The 23,411-nt window shown below is 42.3% G+C and overlaps 1 protein-coding gene across 1 annotated transcript in view; it reads right to left on the reverse strand.

The window, feature by feature from the left end:
- gcna (germ cell nuclear acidic peptidase) overlaps positions 1-22,785 on the reverse strand; it is a 33,238-nt gene extending 10,453 nt beyond the window's left edge. The window contains exons 1-7 of the mRNA XM_043704751.2: positions 22,709-22,785; positions 16,880-16,986; positions 13,900-14,182; positions 11,314-11,395; positions 9,463-9,512; positions 2,104-2,173; positions 556-644 (exon numbers count right to left, since the gene is read on the reverse strand). Of these exons, the coding sequence (XP_043560686.1) occupies positions 556-644; positions 2,104-2,173; positions 9,463-9,512; positions 11,314-11,395; positions 13,900-14,182; positions 16,880-16,969 (664 nt within the window). The 5' untranslated portion in view covers positions 16,970-16,986; positions 22,709-22,785. The remainder of the gene's footprint in view (positions 1-555; positions 645-2,103; positions 2,174-9,462; positions 9,513-11,313; positions 11,396-13,899; positions 14,183-16,879; positions 16,987-22,708) is intronic.
- Positions 22,786-23,411: the final 626 nt, after the last annotated feature.

Consider the following 23,411-nt stretch of genomic DNA (forward strand, 5'->3'; position numbering starts at 1 on the left):
AGGACATGCATTTGCCAATTCCTGACTTCTCTAAATAGATTTACGTTATCCTTGAAATCAGGTGAGGAAAAGAATGATGTGAATGCAGCATCAGCTTACCACCATTCACAAATTCAAAATATGAAAGCAGTATATGAAATAGTATCAAACTGTTCATTAATTATTGCTATTTTTCACAAAATATTGCTGAAATTCTACATACTCAGAGACTCAGTTTTTGTAAGATGCATTAACACTGAAATATAATTTAAATAAAATTATAGTGGATTGTAAGTTCTCTGTGTCCAATGTTCCTTGTCAAACTTGTCTCCAAAGGTAGACGCTTTTTATTTCCTCCGGACTCCTAGGTGCAAGTTTTGAATTTAGATAACAAGATGCTTGCATGCATCTTCTCAGCTACAGCAATATTTTACATAGCATTCTGCTAGTTTCCTATTGAAGAACATGCCTTATGAAATTAACAGAATTTCTAGTGGGAGAGTTGATGCTTTGACCATGAGAAACAACCATGAGCAAATGAGCATCTATAGAACTTTTTGTATGCAGATTACTTACCAATATGAGCGCTGTGCTCTTTCTCCACAGTCAAATTTATATCCAATTCGTCGAAAGAGGACTCATCACTCACAATGAAGTCTTTAAGACTGTGCAGAAAATTATTGTTACATGGAAATTAAAGGGCATAAAAATAAATTCTTAAATATAAACGTTCAGTCATATACCCTGTATTCATGCCTCCTGACAACCACCACCACCAAAAGGCCAAACATTAGGCACTGAAGAAACTGAAATGGAGAAGTCATGCACTTCATTTTGGCTTACACCCACTCCATACCACAAAACTGTGATCAGTCAGGTCAATATTGAAATTGAGATTTGTCATGATATACTAGTAACATGCAATTTTTTTAAAATGGAGAGACACAAACAATAATGCTAAGGAACAACTTGGACTATAAGTACATATTGTCCCCACTCTCTAGTTTATTAAAGGCAAATAATGGAATGGAACGTGAAAAGAACAATAGGCTCTCTATCTTTGCACAATGCTGAAAAACAATCGAACAACTAATAGAAAGTTAGCATATGTTTACAGAATGAAAGAAATCTATTGAGGCACATAGACATTCAAGATCAAGTGCAGTCTCCAAGAGCAGTATAGTTAGTGGGTCAGGCATACTTGGAATGACAAATGCAGTCCTACTGCAGTCCGTTTAAAAGTCGTGAGACATTGAGGGAATTTTATTTTTTGCTGTGTGTATGGAACAAGTTGACCTGGATTTTTGAAAGAACTGGAGATGCAGGAGAATTTCATATATCCAAACAGTAATTTGAATTGGCTGCACGTAAAAGGATTCATCAGATATCCAGCTGAAGTGATGTCAGCATAAGAAATCAACCACACTGTAAAATTGCAAACCAGGCTGGGTGACACAAATTAAAATTTGAACAGTTAACAATGAGTATTAATGGACATATTTGCCACAGTAACATCTCAACTAGAGTCCACCTGCCAAATGATCAGCATTCTCCTTTCATGTTGATCTATGTTTTTCCCTTGAATTGGTACTCTTGCAAAATGGCCTGAATGCAAGATGAAAAGCTGCAACAAAACAAGTCTTTTTTTCAGCAAAGTTCAAGTTCTGTCCTACCAATATTATTGAGACAACAGTATTTTATGATTGAAATGAATGAAGTATATAAAAGCTTGGCAATCTATCAATTTAAGCAAAAATGACATGGATGATTTTAAATCAATTATCTAACTTTTGCTCATAGGACCACCACCTCCTAAGGGATTCAGTTTCACCTTCAAATCTAAAAGTCCAACAACTTGTGGACCTGTTCTACTGAAAATCTTGCTATTAAAATTATTTCAATGAAATAGGAATTAGTGGAACTATAATTGTGATATACAAGAAAGAGCAAATAAATGTGAATGCTGTCTACATCATCTATTAAGCTCTAAAAGTCATTGAAATCAGTCCTGGCCGAATTACTGGATCCTATGAATTAAGACTGTCTCTAGGCTGATCTTGATGCACATTCTGTACAATGACGTAACTTGATTTTCATTTAATTAAACACTCAGTCAGTACTGACCTGTCATCATTTTCCCTCCAAGCTCTGTATCTTTCTGGTTGCACTTTTGGTGTCTTTACTCGCGCTAGAACTGCCGGAGAAAAAGATCACGCCCATATCAACATTAACCCTTTTGAAATTCTTATCATGCTATCTGCCTCCATCTTCATGCATATACTTGCTGACACCTCTATATATAGCCCAAAGGAATATATAAAGACCAGTGCATAAAAAAAAATATTGAAAAGCAACCCACCTCACTGTGGACTGTTATGGGATATAGGCAGAGTAGGATGCTCCAGGCGGAGCTCCTCTGTTCCACCTGTTCTTTTTCAAACTTCTAACTTTCAACTTATTCACAGGGGAACGGATGAGGCGACTCCTGGACTGAAATCTGTTGCAGCAAGTCCCAGACCAGGCCAGCACAGGAGGTAAGGCCTGGCGGAGAGTCCTGGACTGGAGGCTGGCTCAGAAGGTGGGTCCCATATCGAAGGCAGGAGCGTCCTCGAAATGAGTCCTGAATACAGGCCATCATGAGGAGACACATCCCAGACTGGAGGCCGCAACAGAAAGGAGAGGCCTTTGCGGACTGGAGGCAAGGCCTCAAGTTTTGAAGCCCAGCATGAACTGGAGACTGGCCCGGTGTAGTCTGAAGGCTAGGTGCTGGTATGGATGAGGGTGTAACTGGAGTACTTTTTCCCCCCTTTTTTATTCTTATGCTAGACTTTTATGTACTATTTTTTCAATTTTGCATCAAACACTTCAGTATCTGTACGTCAGTATCTTATACCTAAGATGACTCCACAAGTGGCTACATTGCAAACTTTTCACTGCACTCATTTAAGTGCACATGACAATAAAGCTAATTCTAATTTGAAAGAAGCTAAAGGTAATAAAAGAATGAAAATTCTGTGACACAATTTGTAATTATAGCACTTTTGATCTATTTATGAAATGCAAATACTGTCAGATCACTTCAAATTGATGAAATATTAGATTACAGAAGAAATCAGAACAGAATAGATTAATGGTCCTTCAAAACCACAACATCATTCAATACAATTGTGGTTGATCCTGAATAATAACCACACCTTCCTGCACACTTCCCCATATCCCTGGATTCCCTGAGATGCCAAAAATTTGTCAACTCGAAAACTGCCTGAAGGGATGGAACATTCACATCCTCTAGTAGAGCACCAAAGACACACAGCCCTCAAGTCTCATTGCTTCTTATTTCCTTCTGATAAGATTGGTCCTTATCCTGAAATATCGTATTTTCAGATTCTCTGACCAATGGAAGCATCTGAACATGCATCTTATCATGGTGTTTCACGGGGACAAAGCTGAGATGACTAAGTTTACTGGAGTTCAAATGAGTAGATGAAAGGTTAGTCTGTATTTTAACCCCTTGTCCCTTTTGTCCCTACCTCAAGTGCATTTGCTGGGAGTGATGTCGAAAGAACTTTATTTTCAGTTCAAACGAGTCAAGGAAATTTCATGTTGTATTGCAATCCCTTGTAGCCCCAATCCCAAAAGTATTTGCTGGGGATAGTGAAGGGAATGCTTTTTTGTTTGAAAAGAGTCAAAGGAACTTTATTTTGAATTCCAAAGAGTCGAGGAAACTACTTTTTAAGAGTAGAGTAGAGTGAGCTTTGCTCTATATTTAACAGAGTGCTGTCCCTACCCCATCAGTGAGACTTGATGTCTCCAAAGAAACATATCCCTTGATGAAGGAATCAATGACTGGGTCATAGATTTAAAGTTGAGAGCGTGCTGCTGGAAAAACACAGCAAGGCAGGCGGCATCCGAGGAGCAGGAGAATCGATGTTTTGGGCATAAGTTCTTTATCAGGAATGAGGCTTGTGGGTCAGGGCTGAGAGATAAGTGGGAGAGGGGTGGTGGGAGGAGGAGCTGAGAAAGCGATAGGTGGATAAAGGTGAGGGAGAAGGTGGTAGGTCAGAAGGGGGAGTGATAGACAGGTCTGGAAAGTGGTGCCCATTTGAAGGCTTGGGACTGGAATAATGTGGGGAGAGGGGAAATGAGGAAGCTGTTGAAATCCACATTTATCCCATGTGGTTGCAGGCCACAGTCAGGAAGACCCCATCCTACTTGAATTTACTAACCTCAAGGAGGAAGCTAACCCTCTCAAGAACAATTACCAATGGGCATAAACATTAACATATAACACCAATACTTTAGCAATGAATTAAAAAAGTTAAACAGCCTTCAATAAATCCCTTCAATATTTTTGTGACTAATAAACAAATGAAATGAAAAATAATGATTTTCTATAACAGCCTGACAATTTTCTCCTGGCCTTACTCGTTACATTCTGAGATTCATCTAAATTGGAGAGCTGACGATCCTATTAAGTGGAGTTAAAATGCTGGAAAAGATTCGATGTAAACATTCCCTCTTGATCTTATTATCAGATCTTCTCGCCCATTCATTTTCATCTTGATATTATCCTTCAAACAAAAGGACTTCTCAATAAAATAACATGCCTACTTTTAAAGAGTTTGCAATTTTTTTAAAAAACTGACTCATACCAAAAATGAGCTCTCTGATTAGGTCTGTGTCACGAAGGATAAAATCATCACCAGTATTGGCAGATGGATTATAATCTTTCCTTTGAAAGTGCTTGGGTTGACAGCAATTTGTTGAAATAAGCAACAAAGATGTCAACGGACATTCTGATTAAAAAAAAAAGATTTAAATTAGGAAAAAACCAACATACCTGAGGAATGGAAACAGTTTAGAATTCAAAAGGAGGACAAAGACATTGATTAAGAAAGGGAAAAATAGTGCAGGGAATATTAAAAAAAACTGACTGTAAAAATTTCTAAAAGGTATGCAAAGAGAAAAGTATACCCCTTCCAGTCAGAAACCAGGGAATGTATAATGGGGAACAAAGAAATGGCTAACCAATAAAACATTTACGTTTGTTAACAAAGGAGGACATACAAGACACAGCAGAAATGATGGGGAATACAGGGATTAAAGAGGGGTGAAATCATTACTACTCGAGGAAAGACGGTCTAGAAATTGCTAGGGTCGAAGGTTTATAATTCTCGAGGACTTGATAACCTATGTCCCAGAGTACTTAAGGAACTGACCCTAGAAATGGTGGGTGCATCAATGGTCACCTAATGTTCTACACACTCTGGAACAGTACCCACTGATTGAAAGGATAACTAATTAGATTAGATTAGATTACTTACAGTGTGGAAACAGGCCCTTCGGCCCAACAAGTCCACACCACCCCGCCGAAGCGCAACCCACCCATACCCCTACATTGACCCCTTACCTAACACTACGGGCAATTTAGCATGGCCAATTCACCTGACCTGCACATCTTTGGACTGTGGGAGGAAACCCACGCAGACACGGGGAGAACGTGCAAACTCCACACAGTCAGTCGCCTGAGGCGGGAATTGAGCCCAGGTCTCTAGCGCTGTGAGGCAGCAGTGCTAACCACTGTGCCACCGTGCCGCCCTAAATGTAACCTCTCTATTTAAAAAAGGTTACCAGAGAGAATTATAGACAAGTCAGTGTATAGAGATGGATGGAAAAATGAGAAAGGAAGATTTGGAATAAATGTTATTTTTCCCCTGACTGGCAGTCACAGACAAGTGGGGTATCACAGGGATCAGTGCTAGGAATTCAAATACATTTAATTATTTACATGATGGAATTAAATGTACTCTCTTCAAATTTTCAGAAGACACAAAGTTGGGTGGGAAGATGAGCTGTGAGGAGGATGCACTGTGAGGAGGATGCAGAGATGCTTCATTATGGTTTGGACAAATGGAGGGAGTGAGTAAGTGCATGGCAAGTTAAGTATAATGTGGATAAATGGGAGGTTATACACTTCATTAGCAAAAACAGGAAGGCAGATCAAGGAATAGCTATAAATTGAGAGGAGAAGGTTCAAGAGACCTAAGTGTCCTCAAACTTGTCACTGAAGGTAAGCACACAGATGCAGAAGGCAATAAAAGCAAATGGAATTTTGCCTTTGTAACTAAAGGAGTCAAGTACAGGAGCAGGGATGTCTTCCTGCAATTATACAAGGGCTTGGTGAGATCACACTTGGATTATTGTGCACAGTTTTGATCTCCTTATCTAAGAAACGGTGCTCTTGAAAAAGGAGTGCTGCAACTGTTTACCAGACTGACTTCTGGGATGGTGTGACCAATGATGGAATAAAGGTTGAAGATAGGATTAAATTTGCTCGAGTTCAGAAGAATGCAGGGAAGAGGAGGTTATTATAGAAATCTGCAAAATTCAACAAGACCAGGCAGGGTAGATGCAGGAATAATGTTTGAAATCACAGGAACTTCATTTATGACTGAGATAAAAGAAAACTTTCTTCACTCAGTGAATGGTGAGGAATGAATTCACTACCTCAGAATACAATCCAAGGCCTAAACATATGATTTTAAGGAGTTGCATATAGTACTTGGAACAAAGGGTTAAAAGGCAATGGGGGCAAAGCAGAGAACAAAAGAACAAAGAAAATTTACAGCCCAGGAACAGGCCCTTTGGCCCTCCAAGCCTGAGCCGATCCAAATCTACTGTCTAAATCTGTCACCCAATTCCTAAGCATCTGTATCCCTCTACTCCCCACCTACTCGTGCATCTGTCCAGACGCATCTTAAATGAATCTACTGTGCCTGCCTCTACTACCTCTTCTGGCAACGCATTCCAGGGTAGGTGCCTGGAATTACCCTGTGTGTAAAGTACTTGCTAAGTGTATCCCCCTTAAACTTTTCACCTCTCACCTTGAAAGCGTGACCTCTCGTTATCGAATCCCTCACCCTGGGTAAAAGCTAATCTCTATCAACCCTGTCTATATCCTTCATGATTTTGTAAACCTCAAACAGATTCCCCTCTCAATCTCCTTTTTTCTAATGATAACAATCCTAACCTACTCAACCTCTCTTTTCAGCTAGAACCTTCCATACCAAGCAACATCCTCGTAAATCTTCTCTGCACCCCGTCCAAAGCGTCCACATCCTTTTGGTAATGTGGCGACAAGAACGGTACACAGTATTCTAAATGCAGCCGAATCAATATCGTTAATACAATTTTAACAAGACCTGCCAGCTCTTATACTCAATAATCCGTCCGATGAAGGCAAGCATACCATATGCCTTCTTGACCACTCTATCCACCTGTGCAGCAACCTTCAGAGTACAATGGACCCAAATTCCCAGATCTCTCTGCTCATCAACTTTTCCCAAGGCTCTTCTGTTTACAGTATAGTTCGCTCCTGCATTCTTTGACAGTACCCTATGCTTTCTGCTACTCCACCAATCTTCGTGTCATCTGTAAACGTGCTGATCATACCAACAATGCCCTCTTCCAGATCATTTACGTATATCACAAACAACAGTGGACGCAGCATTGATCCCTGTGGAACACCACTGGTCACCTTTCTCCATTTCAAGAAACTCCCTTCAACTACTACTCTCTATTTCGTGTTGCTCAACCAGTTCTCAACATCATCCGCCGTCACTTCCGCCACCTCCAAACAGACCCCAGCACCAAGGATATATTTCCCTCCCCTCCCCTATCAACTTTCCGTAGAGACCACTCCCTCCGCGACTCCCTTGTCAGATCCACACCCCCCCACCGACCCAACCTCCACTCCCAGCACCTTCCCTTGCAACCGCAGGAGGTGCAACACTTGCGCCCACACCTCCCCCCTCACTTCTCTCCAAGGCCCCAAAGGAAACTTCCATATCCGCCACAGATTCACCTGCACCTCCACCCACATCATCTACTGCATCCGCTGCAGCCGGTGTGGCCTCCTCTATATTGGGGAGACAGGCCGCCTACTTGCGGAGCGATTCAGAGAGCACCTCTGGGCCACCCGGACGAACCAACCCAACCAACCTGTAGCACAGCATTTCAACTCCCCCTCCCACTCCACCGAGGATATGCAGGTCATTGGACTCATCCACCGCCAAACCACAACAACCCGACGGTCGGAGGAGGAGCGTCTTATCTTCCGACTGGGAACCCTCCAACCGCAGGGGATGAACTTGGACTTCACCAGTTTCTTCATCCCCCCTCCCCCAACCTTGTCTCAGCCGGATCCCTCCAGCCCGGCACCGCCTTCCTGACCTGCAGTCTTCTTCTTGACCTCTCCGCCTCCATCCTACTCCGACCTATCACCCTCACCTTGACCTCTTTCCACCTATCACATTTCCAACGCCCCTCCTCCAAGTCCCTCCTCCCTACCTTTTATCTTCTCCTGCTGAACACACTCTGCTCATTCCTGAAGAAGGGCCTGTGCCCGAAACGTCGAATCTCCTGTTCCCTGGATGCTGCCTGACCTGCTGTGCTGTTCCAGCAATAAAGTTTCAGCTTTGATCTCCAGCATCTGCAGACCTCACTTTCTCCTCAACCAGTTCTTTATCCACCCTGCACACCACATGACTTCACTTTCTCTATTAGTTTATCATGGGGAACCTTATCAGATGCCTTACCAAAGTCCATGTAAATGACATTTACAGCCCTTCCTTCATCCATCAACCCTGGTCACTTCCTCAAAGAACTCTATTATGTTGGTAAGGCACGACCTCCCCTGCACAAAACTATGTTGTCCATCACTGATAAAGCCCATTCTTTTCAAAATATAAATAGATTTTATCCCACAGTACCTTCTCCAGCAACTTTCCCACCAGTGACGTCAGGCTCACTGGTCTGTAGTTACCTGGAATATCCCTACAACCCTTCTTGTACAGGGGGACAACATGAGCAACCCTCCGGTCCTCCGGCACCTCACCTGTGTATAAGGATGCCACAAAAGGTATCTGTCGGGGTCCCAGCTATTTCCTCTCTCGCCTCCCTCAGCAACCTGGGATAGATCCCATCCAGTCCTGGGGATTTGTCCACCTTAATAACTTCTAGCCTACCCAACACACCTTCCCTACTTATGTCAACGTGATCCAGAGTTATCAACCTTCTATGCTAATCTCAACATTCATCATGTCACTCTCCTCAGTGAGCACTGACGCAAAGTAATCATTCCGAATCTCATCCATTCTCTCAGGTTCAACATGCAGCCTTTTTTCTATATCCTTTCATGGACCAATCCTTTCTCTGCTGGTCCAACTCACAGCAATATAGCCCTAATACAGAACTGCTCAGTATACATGCATATTAGCAGTCTTACCAATTCATTCTGGTGTTCTGAAGGTTGGTTAAAGTATTCTGTTGAAGCTGTTTTAATATTGTACAAATAATTCATCATGCAGTTATCTTGATGTGTTCAATACAACTACAGGGTGACAAAGTTTGAACCTCTAAAGTCGAGTTTGTTGAAGTCAAAGTAAAACTGACAAACAAACACACATTTAAGATGGTACTCACATTTTTCATAATCTTCATCACCACTGGAATCTGTATTTGGTTCAGATGATCTGATATAGGCAAAATATGAACAATGTTTATCATGACAATGACTTCTATTTATAGAACAATAATGCACACAGGCTGCTTTTCAGTACAGACTGGAAGCAAAGGTCCCTTCTGTCCTTTCAGTGGGACCAATGATCCTGTCACACTATTTAAAAGAGCAGGATTTTTAGGTGTGCCTGGTGCTGCTCTTAGCATGCTCTCCTGCATTCTCCATCGAGTTAGGTTTGACACCCTGGCTTCTTGATGGTCATAGTGGGGGGAGGAGAGAAGAGAAGAGAGAGAGGAGGATATACTGCACCAGGAGACTGCAGATCGTTAGGATATCTGGTTGGCTTGGACCAGTTGGACCGAACAGTCTGTTTCTCTGCTGTACATCTCTATGACTCCAATACATCCCCATTAACCTGCTCAATTATATCTCAAATAAACATCAAAAGAAAACAGATCATCTGGTTGTTATTGCATTGCAGTTTGAAACATCTGGGCATGCTTAATGGCTGCCCCATCTGAACAATAAACGGTGATTATACTCCAAAAGCACACCATTGGCTCAAATGCATTGAGATGTATTTTGATCATGAAACAAACCATATAGACAGTGATAGATAGTTTTAAAACTATCTTCACTATTGAAATAATCAAATATTTACCTACACTGCCAATTGTTTCCAACATCCGCATCAATTTCCCCTTTAAAACATTTAAAAAAAAAAAAAACTCAACGAATGTGGGCAATACTGACTAGGCCAGCATTTGTTGCTCTGGAGAAACTGGTGGTGAGCTGCCTTCATGAACCACTGCACTCCTTTGGGTGTAGAGACAATTACAGTGCTGTTAGAAAAGAGTGTTCCAGGATCTTGATCATACAAGAGAAAGAACATGAAAATAGTCCAAGACAAGAGTGTATGACTCAGTGTGAAACTTTCAGTTGAGTATTTCCATGCACCTGCTATTCATCCTTCTCAGAGATAGAGATTCCAGTTTAGAAAACATTGTCATAGGAGTCTTGGTGAATTACTCCAGTGCATCTTATAGATGGCTTATACTACTGCTATTGTGCATCAGTGATGAAGGAACTGGATGTTCAATGTGGTAGATAGAGTATCAATCAAGGAGGATATTTGGTCCTGGATAATGGGAAGCTTCTTCAGTGTTATTAGAGCTGCACCAACCTAGGCAAGTGAAGAGTATTCAATCACACTTCTGATGCAAATTAATGAGGGACAGGTATTGGAGAGACAGGTGGAGAGTTATTCATCAGAACTCTCGATCATTGTGTATATGTCTGATTTCAGTTCAGTTTCTGTTTAAGATATTGACAGCTGATATTATGGATTCTACTTACACCATATTTAGATGGTTAAGATGTAGAATGATCTAAAATATATCTTAACATTTTATGCTATGGTTACTACATAAATGACGTGTTGAAATACTCATCCCATTTTATCAAACTCTTTATAATTTTGAGCATAAACATCAGATCTTCTGTAAATACTGTCTATTTTAACAGAGCTCAGGCTCTTTAGAAAAGCTGTCATGGCTAAGGACTCTAATCCAGACACGTGAACTACTTCTACATTTGAAAAATCTAACATCAGTAGCTTGAAATTCAAAAATCAATTGAGCACATACTTGAGTTCCGGCATAGTCTTGGATAGGTTAATAATCAATGTATTTGAAAAATGGCATGTAGCTTAAACAATCTATACATGATGGAAAAATCTCTCCAGATGACTTCAATCAGGATTTATTGAATCAAGAGATTGCGACAGCCCTACAGTATTTCAACTATGCCCACACCTTATATTCTTGGTCTTTGAGGTCCTTCTTGCTTTAAAGTCTAAGTTTAATGCCTTCTTTTGAACAACATTAGAGAGAACACCTGTAAAAAATAGAGTGAATATCTTGGATTAGAAACTTGAAACAATGTTAAAATGAAACAAACAAACACAGAAACACTCCCTTAAATATACAGTGCATCTCAGTGGAATGATCTACTGAACAAATTTAAAGAAACAGAGTCCTGCAAGTTGGTTTTCAATTTATGCATTTTGGGATGGTGTGCATAAAAAGAGAAACAAGGACATAAATAAAAGCAAAGAAACGTTTTGGCATCTGTAGGTTGTATGTAAACTTTAAGAATATTTGATGCAATGTACAAACTAACTCAAATAAGACAACTATTTTAAAGAGAACAAAATCTACGGAAAGCATAAAGCATAAAGACCAAATGGTATAGGAGTAGAATTAGGCCATTCTGCCCAGAGTTTGCCCCACCTTTCAATCATGGCTGATATGTTTCTCAAACCCATTCTCTTGCCTCTTCTCATAATCAATGATCCCCTAACTAATGAAGGACTGTCTGTCTTACATGCACTCAATGACTTGCCCTCACAGTCTTCTGTGGCAATGAGTTCAAGAGATTCACCACCCTCTGGCTAAATACATTCCTCCTCCTCTCATTTCTAAATGGTCATCTTTAGATTAGATTACTTACAGTGTGGAAACAGGCCCTTCGGCCCAACAAGTCCACACCGACCGGCCAAAGCACAACCCACCCATACCCCTACAATTACCCCTTTAACCTAACACTACGGGCAATTTAGCATGGCCAATTCACCTGACCCGCATATCTTTGGACTGTGGGAGGAAACCGGAGCACCCGGAGGAAACCCACGCAGACACGGGGAGAATGTGCAAACTCCACACAGTCAGTCGCCTGAGTCGGGAATTGAACCCAGGTCTCTGGCGCTGTGAGGCAGCAGTGCTAACCACTGTGCCACCGTGCCGCCCACCTGACTTCTCTTTGAAGTCAGGTCCTGGTTTCTCCTGCCAAGAGAAACATCTTGTCCACATCCACTCTTTCAGATCCCCCCCAAATCCTTCAAACCTCCATTGAGTACAGACCCAAAGTTCTCAACTGCTCCTCACATGACAAGCCCTTCATCCCTGGGATCATTCTTGTAAACCTCCTCTGGTTTCCCTCCAACGCCAGCACATACCTTCCTTAGATGCAGGGTCCAAAACTATTCTCAATATTCCACATGCCATCTTACCAGATCCTTATAGAATCTCAGCAATATATCCTTGCTCTCGTAACCTAGTCATTTCAAGACGAATGCTAACATTGCATTTGTCTTCCTAACTGCCAACTGAATCTGCATGTTAACCTTAAGGAGTCCTCATTCAGGGTTCAAAATCGCTTTGAATTTCCAAAGCTTTCTCCATTTAGAAAATAGTTCATATCGCTATTATTCAAACCAAAATGCATAACCTCATACTTTCCTACATTATATTCTATCTGCCACTTCTTTGCCCACTCTCCAAGCCTATCCAAGTCCTTTGCAGCCTCCCACCTCAACACTACCCGTCCCTCCACTTCTCTTAACGTCATTTACCAACTTAGCAACAATGCTCTCAGTTCCCTCAGCCAGATTGTGAATAGTTATGGCCCCAAAATTGACCCCTATGGGGCTCCACACTAGTCACCAGATGTCAGTCATTCTGAAAAGAACTCCTTTATCCCCACTCTCTGCCTTCCTCTAGTCAACCTAACCTCTATCCATGCCAATGCCTTGGTGCCATGGGCTTTTATCTTATTTACCAGCCTCCAGTGTAGTACCTTATCAAAGGCCTACTGAAAATGCAAATATATCACGTCCACTGGCTCTGCTTTGTCCAACTTGTTTGTTATCTCCTCAAAGAATTTAACAGATTTGTCAGGCATGACTTCTCCTTGACAAAACCAAGCTGACTCAGCCATATTTTACCATGCACTTCCAAGTAGCCCACAATCTCTTTAACAATGAACTCTAAAATCTTGATAAAATCAGGCTAATCAGTGTATAATTTTCTACCTGTCTCCCTCCTTAAACAGGCTTATTACATTAGCCATTTTCTCATCCACTGGGACGTTCCTTCACTCCAGAGATTCCTGAAAGATCACCACCAATGCCCTCACAATCTCCTCAGCTATCTCCTTCAGAATTCTGGGGTGTAGTTCATCTGGTCTGGGTAATTTATCTACCTTCAGAACTTTCAGCTTTTCCAGCACCTTCTCCTTAATAATGGACACGACACACAGCTCTGCCTTTGTTGAAGTTCTGGTGTGCTACAGGTGTCTTCCACCATGAAGACTGATACTTTAGTTCATTGATTATTTCACCAAGTTCCCAACCTTCAAAAACAGAAAGTACCCAGAAGTGTATCTGTGGCAGATACACTGAATTCTACATTCAGCTTGTTCAATGCACATCAAATCATTTGCGACAAATAGCTGCTGGACATGGGCAGACCTTTCAGGGTTGTGCGTGCCAAATACAATAACTTTAATACTGGCAATATGATTAAAGCAAAAAGTAACATTGAAATACACCTGCTGCTTACAGGTCTCTAAATCACTGTCACTGAAATCTGAGATTACTATGGCTCCATGGTGACTCTGTGGCTTCTCACACGTTTTCTTTGTCCATGCACAATCATCAGGTCCTTCTTGCCAGCTTTCCGGAGTAATCTCTGACCGCGATTCAGCCTCGTCCTCAGAACTGGACAATAACAGTTTGCATACACACGAATCATAGGTATTTGGACTCTCCCCTGATTCTGACTCCAGATTTGTTGTGGTATCTTTACGATTACTTTGCAAGGATTTTGTGATTCTTTCTTGAAGCTGAAAAATGGTAAAACAATCCAGAAAAATATTCAGTTCTACAATGACAAGATTAAAACACAAGCATCAAGAGGCTGAGGGGTGACCTTATAGAAGTTTACAAAATCACAATAGAGTGAATAGCCAAGATCTTTTCCCCAGGGTAGAGGAGTCCAGAACTATAGGGCATAGGTTTAAGGTGAGAGGGAAAAGATTTAAAAAGGACACAAGGGGCTACTTTTTCCACACAGCGGGTGGTCAGTGTACAGAATGAGCTTCCAGAGGAAGTGGAGGAGGCTGGTATGATTGCAACATTTGAAAGGCATTTGGATGGATACATTAATAGGAAGGGTTTACAGGGATGTGTGTCAAATACTGTCAAAATGAATTTGATTAGTTTAGGATATCTGGTCAGCATGGGCAACTTGGAGCGAAAGGTCTGTTTGCAAGTACACAAAACAGTTGTAATGGAAAATTACATTTATTGTGAAATCTATAAAAGCACGGGAAAACAAAGTAGTAAGGGCCGGACTTTACAGAGGGCAAGCATTGCAGACAGACAGAAAAAATGTAAAGTTAAACCTATCAGCAGAACTTACAAGGCCAGTAAACTACCATATCAACAGTCAAGGAATGAGAAATACAACTCCATATATGGAAAGGAACTCGAATGTTCCAGGCTCCTGGCCTTGAGGTGTTGATAAGGAGAAGCAAATTATAGTATAAAGGGAATATGTGAAAGCTATCAAGCGCCCCTTACATGGAGCTGTCTTGCCAATGTATGGGGTTCCCTGCAGAGGTTACAAATAAGCTTTTTCTTTGCTCTTGCTAGCATTTGAGTCGAGTCGATTTAATTTCCACAACAACAGTATAGAACAAAGTTCCACTGACGAAATTATGGAATATCTAAAATTATGTCAGTTCCCATGGTAATGACTAGATGAGTCTAGATAAGAGACGACAAAGAAAGATGTATCTTTACATTAATGCATAGCAACTGTGAAACTTGGGTATATCAGTTATCAGCTTGCACTGATCCAATGCTTTTAAGATAGGACAATGAACCCAAGACACTATAAAATGTTAAGAAAAGTGAGAGACATAGAAACTAGGAGCAGGATTAGGTCATTCAGTCCTTCAAGCCTGTTCTGCCATCCAATGTATCACAGCTGATAGTGGAAGTATGTTAGATACTTTCTCCAAACACCCCTTGACGACTTTAATATCTAAACATAGAATATGTTCAAGGAAGAGATAGTTGGTAACTTAACATTATCAATATAAATTATGAGTAGCAATGACCAAAAGCTTGGTTTTAATGGACAGAAACAAGTCCTATGAGAATTTCATCTTACTTTCTCCAGATACATCCCTGGCAGAAATATTTAGGTTAAGTAGTGGTGGGGTGGGGAGAAGTGAAACAATGCAGATGAGGTGAAGAATACTGAATTGTACTGTTCAAATTAACTAAACTGCTGTTCAAACAGATACAACTCTAAACAGCTTATGTTATCTTGTGTACAAAAAGGTAATAATCTTCAATAACTAACATCATTGCTACAAAAACAGAAGTTGCTGGAAAGGCTCAGTGAGTCTAGCAGCATCTGAGAAGAGAAATCAAAGTTAACATTTCAGGTCTGTTGACCCTTCCTCAGCTAGAAAAATGTAGGTTTATATGTTGAAGATAGGGTGAGGGTGGGGAATAAGGAGTAAACAATAGTTAGGGATAGAGCCTAAAGAGAGAGAACAACAGTTGGATAGACAAAGGAGTCAATAACAATTTGGCTGGGAGGATGAATAGCTATTAATGGACACTGTTAGTGGGGGCACGGTGGTACAATGGTTAGCACTGCTGCCTCACAGCGCCAGAGACCTGGGTTCAATTCCCGCCTCAGGCGACTGACTGTGTGGAGTTTGCACGTTCTCCCCCTGTCTGCGTGGGTTTCCTCTGGGTGCTCCGCTTTCCTCCCACAGTCCAAAGATGTGCAGGTCAGGTAAATTGGCCATGCTAAATTGCCCGTAGTGTTTGGTACGGGGTAAATGTAGGGGTATGGGGTGGGTTGCGCTTCGGCGGGGCGGTGTGGACTTGTTGGGCCGAAGGGCCTGTTTCCACACTGTAAATAATCTAATCTAATTTGATCTAACAATGGGTAGTGTGTAATGGCAGACTATGTAATAACAAGGCCTGGCATTTTTTGTAGAGGGCTAAGACATGGGAGAGTTCAGGCCTTAAAATTAGTGAACTCGATATTGAGTCCAGAGGGTGCAGGGTCCCCAAGCAGAAAATGAGATACTGTTCTTCCAGCTTGCACTGAGCTTCGCTGGAGCACTGAAGCAAGCCTGAGACAGAGGTGCTGGCCAGGGAACAGGGTGATGCCTTAAAGTGACAGGCAACTGGAAGCTCAGGGTCTTTTTTTGCGGGCAGAATGTAGATATTGTGCAAAAGTCACCCAGTCTACACTTCGTTTCCCAAAAGTAGAGGAGACCACATTGTGAGCAGCGAATGCAGTGGACTAGATTGTGAGAAGTGCAGACAAAGTGCTGCTTTGCCTGAAAGGTATGTTTAGGAGGAGGTAAACGGGCGGTGTTATATCTTCAGTATTGCATGGTAAGTTGCGTGGGGCTTGCAATATAAATATTTATTTCAGTTGCCATACGTGAGGGATACAGAATTAATTTCAAATGCAATCCTATCCTTGTACATAGGATCATCTTCACCTGTGCTTCAATGGCATTCAAATCACCATGTTCTGTCCAACCAAGTCGACCAGCTACGCGCTGGAACTGGCTGCGTGTTTCTTCATCCATACTGGTCCAATAATCACCTGCAAAAACCATTCCCCCTTAGTTAAAAAAAGCACAAACAGTCCAGCACAAAGTCACACAAATGCTATATTCTTTTGAAAAAATGCAGATCACAAACAGAGACAAAACAATCATTCCCACGGAAATCGCAAGTTACTTCCAGGAAAACTGACACATAACATTCAAATGGCTCAGGTTGCCCAATATTGACATACTCTACATTTACAACACTTGAAACTCTGAAACAAATGCTAAAAGCTCATACATTTGCCAAAGTAATCAGCAACATCAAATTCTGGGAGGCAATAAGCAGTTGGACCTGTAAACATAAAAAAAACTTGGTAGATTATTAACTATTCCAAATCAATGGGAATAAAACTCATAACTGTACAGGATCTAGATAACTGACAGAACAAATAATATAAAGAAAGAAACTGACATCACTCTCCACGGATGTCAGGTAAATGCCATCACAGCTGATACTGGGTGATAGCAAACGATCACAGAACTCTACCAAGTAGAGGGGAAAGATATAGCTCAACGAAGGCGAGACAAAGCATCAGTACAAAAGCAGGACGATTAGCTTGCGCCGGCTACCTACTATTCTTCACTGAAGAGCCACCTGAGACTTAAAAGGAGCAAATTACTGCAGATGCTGAAATGTACTGAAAAGATCAAATGCTAGAGATCACAGAGGATCAGACAGCATCCCTGGAGAGACAGCAAACCCCAGTGAGCCATCATAGCAGCCTGTTCCTTCCCCACTAAGCTCATTTTCTCCTACCTTGACTGTATCCTCTCTCCACTTGTCCTGCCCCTGCCCACATACAACCATCATTCCACTGATGCCCTCCACCATATTGTGGGCGGCACGGTGGCACAGTGGTTAGCACTGCTGCCTCACAGCGCCTGAGACCCGGGTTCAATTCCCGCCTCAGGCGACTGACTGTGTGGAGTTTGCACGTTCTCCCCGTGTCTGCGTGGGTTTCCTCCGGGTGCTCCGGTTTCCTCCCACAGTCCAAAAGATGTGCAGGGTCAGGTGAATTGGCCATGCTAAATTGCCCGTAGTGTTAGGTAAGGGGTAAATGTAGGGGTATGGGTGGGTTTCGCTTCGGCGGGTCGGTGTGGACTTGTTGGGCCGAAGGGCCTGTTTCCACACTGTAATGTAATCTAATCTAATCTAATCATATTGACAAATTCCAATTCCCTGGCCCTAACTGCCTTCTATTCACCATGAATGCCTAATCCCTCTACACCGTCATCCCCCAACAGGATGGTCTGAGACGTCTTGGCTTCTTCTTCAACCATCCATCACCACTCTCCTCAGCCAGAAGGAACTTATTCTCTTCCTGAATCTCCTTTAATTCATCTCACTTCTGCCAAGGCAAAGGAGTGGCTATGGGAACCCAATTCTTTTCCCTTTTAAGTATACTCCTACTGCGTTTATATTCGAAGGATTCACTCAATCTCTGCTGTCTATACCCGACAGATGCTTCCTTCTTTGTCTTAAGCCAAAACCTCAATTTCTCGAGTCATCCAGCATTCCCTACATTGACCAGCCCTGCCTTTCACCCAAAAAGGACCATACTGACTTTGAACTCTTGTTATCTAATTTGTGAAGGCTTTCAATTTTCCAGCCAGCCATTTACCAACAATCATATGCACCCAATCAACTTTTGAAAGCTCTTGCCGAATACCGTCAAAATTAGCCTTCCTCCAATTTAGAACTTCAACTTTCAGATCTGGTCTACCCTCTTCCATCACAAAAGGGCGACCGCTGTATCTGCAGAATCCTTTTCTGCGGTTTTAGTCACCCACAGTTTACTTCCACTCGAACATATTTCAGGGAACATTCCAGAACCAGGGACCAAGGATCTGCCAGAAAGGTAAATTTCCTGTTTAAATGAATGCAGTTTTGGGCTTCTGTGGTAGGTCTTGGAACATATCCCCCCCGGGTCCAGAGGGACTACTGTGTTTTAAAACTAATATAATGATGGTCGCTGGCCCTGAGGTGCTCCCCTACTGACACCTCAGTCACTTGCACTATTTGCCAAGAGCTGGTCAAGTTTTGCAGCTTCTCTAGTAGGTACATTCAAATACTGAATCAGAAAATTTTCTTGTACACACTTAGCAAATTTCTCTTCATCCAAACCCAAAACACCATGGCAGTCCTTGTCTATGTTTGGAAAGTTATAACTCCCTACCATAACCACCCTATTATTCTTATAGATAACAGATCTCCTGACACATTTGTTTCTCAATTTCCAGCTGACTATTGGAGGATCTATCGTACAAACCCAATAAGGTGATCATCCCTTTCTTATTTCTCAGTTCCACTCAAATAACTTCCCTGGATGTATTCCCAGGAAGATCCTCCCTAAGTACAGCCATAATGCTGTCCCTCATCAAAAACAGCACAACCCCTCCTCTCTTGCCCCCCCCCCCCCCCCTTTCTATAGCATTTGTATGCTGGAACATTAAGTTGACAGTCCTGTCTATCCCTGAGTCACGTCTCTGTAATTGCTGTGATATCTCAGTCCCATGTTCCTAACCATGCCCTGAGTTCATCTGTTTTCCCTGTTAGGACTCTTGCATGGAAATAAATGCAGTTTAATTTATCAGTCCTATCCCATTCTCTGCTTTGTTCCTGCCTGCCCTGACTGTTTGACTTTCTGCTTTTCCCAACGGTATCAGTCTCAGACTGCTCTCTTTCCTCATTATCGCCCTGGGTCTCACCCCCAACCTTACTAGTTTAAATCCTCCCAAGCAGCTATAGCAAATTTCCCTGCAAGTACATCAGTTCCCTTCCAATTCAGGTGCAATCCTTTTTTCTTGTACAGGCATGGGAACAGACCTGCCACCCTGCCTGCCCACAGCATGGTCACAGGGAACACAGGAAACCAAGCCTGTCCAAACCATACAAGAAATACCCAGAATGCCTCAACATTGACCAAACAGGTTGACATGAGAAACCAGACATGACTATAGTCACTCACAAACCAGGGAATACACTTCCCAAGACAAAAACAAATAAGCTTCCTGGACCTGATCAGCTGTCCCAAAGCCCTAAGGGCAGACTCGTACCCCAATGATACCAAAGCCACACAAAGAACACGTCAGACAGAGAGGCACTAGGATACCTCGCTCACAGGAAAGAAACAATGGAAACATCTAACTGCCAAGGAAAGGGACATTCTCACCTATCCTCGAAGACAGTTGGAATCTCCTGATGCCATTAAAGACTGATCAATGCTGCCAATGCTACATCTTATCTGCAATCAGGACATTCTTCTGATAACTGCAAAGCAGTTACCACCATCGTAACTGGATTACTTAATTATCAAATACATTGTATTTTTCCTATTTTTAATTATCATCATTGTACAAGATTCCTATAAAACCTGACTTGATTCTCTGCTCAGGGGTGTGTGTTTCGGCTACCTGGACAGACGGTCTGTGCTGTTTCAGCTTAGTCAATTTCTCTTCCTTGATATCGCTGTGTTAATAAACAGTTTGCTAATTTCACTTCGATCTGTGTTTTGTAATCTCTGCTTTGTTGGGCTAATTTCTCCAACAATTGGAATCTCTTCTGGGGGAGAAGTAACCTATGATTCAAAAACACAAACCCTTCTCCCCTGCACCAGCTCCTCAGGCACGCATTCATTTGCTCTATGCTCCCATTCTTACATTCACGAGCTCGTAGCATCAATAGTAATCCAGAGATTACTACCTCGAGGACTTCCTTTTTCAATTCCTGCCTAACTTCCTATATTCTCCTTTCAGAATCTCATCCTTTTTCCTTCATACGTCATTAGTTCCAACATGTACAACGACCTCCTGCTAGTCCCAATCTCCCTTGAGAAAATGCAGAATATTCTCAGAGTTATCCTTGGTGTGGCACCAGGGAGACAATACACCATTCTGATTTCTCACGGCTGGCTGCAGAAACGTCCATCTGTGCTTCTGGCTAGAGAATCCCCTATCACAATCAATCGCTTGGAACCTGACATTTCCCTCGTTACATGAGAGCCAGTCTCGGTACCAGAAACTTGGCAGTTTGTGCTGCATTCCCCGAGAGTCTATCACTCCCAACATTTTCCAAGATTTGGAGATGCCGGTGTTGAACTGGGGTGTACAAAGTTAAAAATCACAACACCAGGTTATAGTCCAACAGGTTTAATTGGAAGCACACTAGCTTTCGGAGCGTTGCTCCTTCATCAGGAGGTTGTGGAGGACACAATTGTAAGGCATAGAATTCATAGCAAAAGTTTACAGTGTGATGTAACTGAAATTATACATTGAAAAATATCTTGATTGTCTGTTCAGTCTTTCATCTGTTCGAATACCATGATAGTTTCACTTCTTTCATGGTATTCGAACAGATGAAAGACTCAACAGACAATCAAGGTATTTTTCAATCGATAATTTACATCACACTGTAAACTTTTGCTATAAATTCTGTGCCTTACAATTGTGTCCACCACAACCATCTGATGAAGGAGCAGCGCTCCGAAAGCTAGTGTGCTTCTAAGTAAACCTGTTGAACTATAACCTGGTGTTGTGTGAATTTTAACATTTTCCAAAACAGTTTTTTTTCTGAGATGGGGATAGCCACAGGAGAATCCTACACTACCTGCCTCTCTCTCCTACCTTTCCTGGCAGTAACCAATCCACCTGACCATATCTGCGGTTTTTCTCCCTTCCGAGAACTGCCATGCGTCACAGCCCCTAGCTCCTGTTAATTCCTTATTGTCTCTAACTGCCTCTCTAAATGATCCACATTATCTAAAAGGATTCACAACCAAACATACTTACTGCAGACAATCATCAGTAACATGGAAATTCTTCCGAATGTGCCACATCTGACAGAAAGAGCACATCACACTATCAAAGGCCATACATGTACTTTAACAATCTGCAGACCCAGAAAATAGCACAGTCTTACTGCTCTAAAAACATTGCTCCAGGCTAACTTAGTACCTATGTTTTATAGTTTTAAATTGTAATCAAGAGATATATCTCAGTAAAACATAAAACCAAAAAGAACCCACTGTACTATTAAAAAAGACAACAAGGTTACACTTAAAAGCCTTGCACTTATCTATCTTGTGCTGTGAGCCTAAAGTTGTAAACCAACTCCCATTCCTTTCCTTTCTTTTAGCTTGTTATATTCTGTCACCATGTCCTGACTCTGCTTCCCCCACCCCAGTGAGACTGTGTTCTTTCAAGTCTGGCAGGGACACACCATTTTTACGTCATTGTCACATTCTGATCACTTAATCTGAACTATCAACATCCTTTCTGCCCCAGCACTCTACACCCACTACCCCCACACTTTCCCCCAACTATAGCATAAACGCTGTACACTCCACATTTAATCTCTGATGAAGGTTTATCTAGTCTTGATTTGGAGATGCCGGTGTTGGACTGGGGTGCACAAAGTTAAAAATCACACAACACTAAGTTATAGTCCAACAGCACTAGCTTTCGGAGCGCCGCTCCTTCATCAGGTGATAGTGGAGAGCTCAATCCTAACACACAAAAGCTAGTGGTTCCAATTAAACCTGTTGGACTATAATCTGGTGTTGTGTGATCTAGACTTGAAACGTTAGCTTCCTCTGCCTACATGGAAGCTGTCTGACCCGCTGTGACCTCCAGCATTTGCTGTTTTCGGCCAGCACACACTCTGCAGACCAGACCCGACCCAATCGCTCACCAGTACCCGAAGGTAGGACGACTCACCCAGCGAGATTTTGTTTCCCCGCCCCTGAACTTTAACAGAACCTACAAACGATAAACTTCAGGTCAGTTCCTTCTCGAGACACGGGGGGGAGAAAAAACAATCGGGTCAAAGGTCGACTTTTGAATTCTGGCGCCAGACAGTGGCGTGGTGGGGTCCACGGCTGCGCATGTGTCGCTTTTAACCCCGCCCAATCCGAACACGTCATCAGTTTCGCATCTGGCGGTTGGTGGAGAGCGATCAGAGCGGATTGTTGTGGGTTACTTTGGGCAAGGAACGCTGGAAGTTGTCATGGTGATCAGTCATTGGTCATTCTGGATCAGTGGTGCTGGAAGAGCACAGCAATTCAGGCAGCATCCAACGTGCAGCGAAATCGACGTTTCGGGCAAAAGCCCTTCATCAGGCATAAAGGCAGAGAGCCTGAAGCGTGGAGAGATAGGGGAGGGGAGAGAGTAGCATAGAGTACAATGGGTGAGTGGGGGTAGGAGATGAAGGTGATAGGTCAGGGAGGAGAGGGTGGAGTGGATAGATGGAAAAGGAGCTAGGAAGGTCGGACAAGTCCGGACCTGGGAGGTGAAGTGGGAGAGGGACTCCCTGAGATTCTTGTAGAGAGAGGAGGAAAACTTCTTCAAGGCAGGCATCCTTGCAAGAGGATTCGCAGTAGGGTTAAAATCAACGCGGTAATAACAATGACTGCAGATGCTG

This window comes from Chiloscyllium plagiosum, unplaced genomic scaffold, assembly GCF_037043375.1.
Source record: "Chiloscyllium plagiosum isolate Xiang-an unplaced genomic scaffold, Cpla_swu_hap1 HiC_scaffold_11, whole genome shotgun sequence".
In the NCBI taxonomy this organism is placed as follows: Eukaryota; Metazoa; Chordata; class Chondrichthyes; order Orectolobiformes; family Hemiscylliidae; genus Chiloscyllium; species Chiloscyllium plagiosum.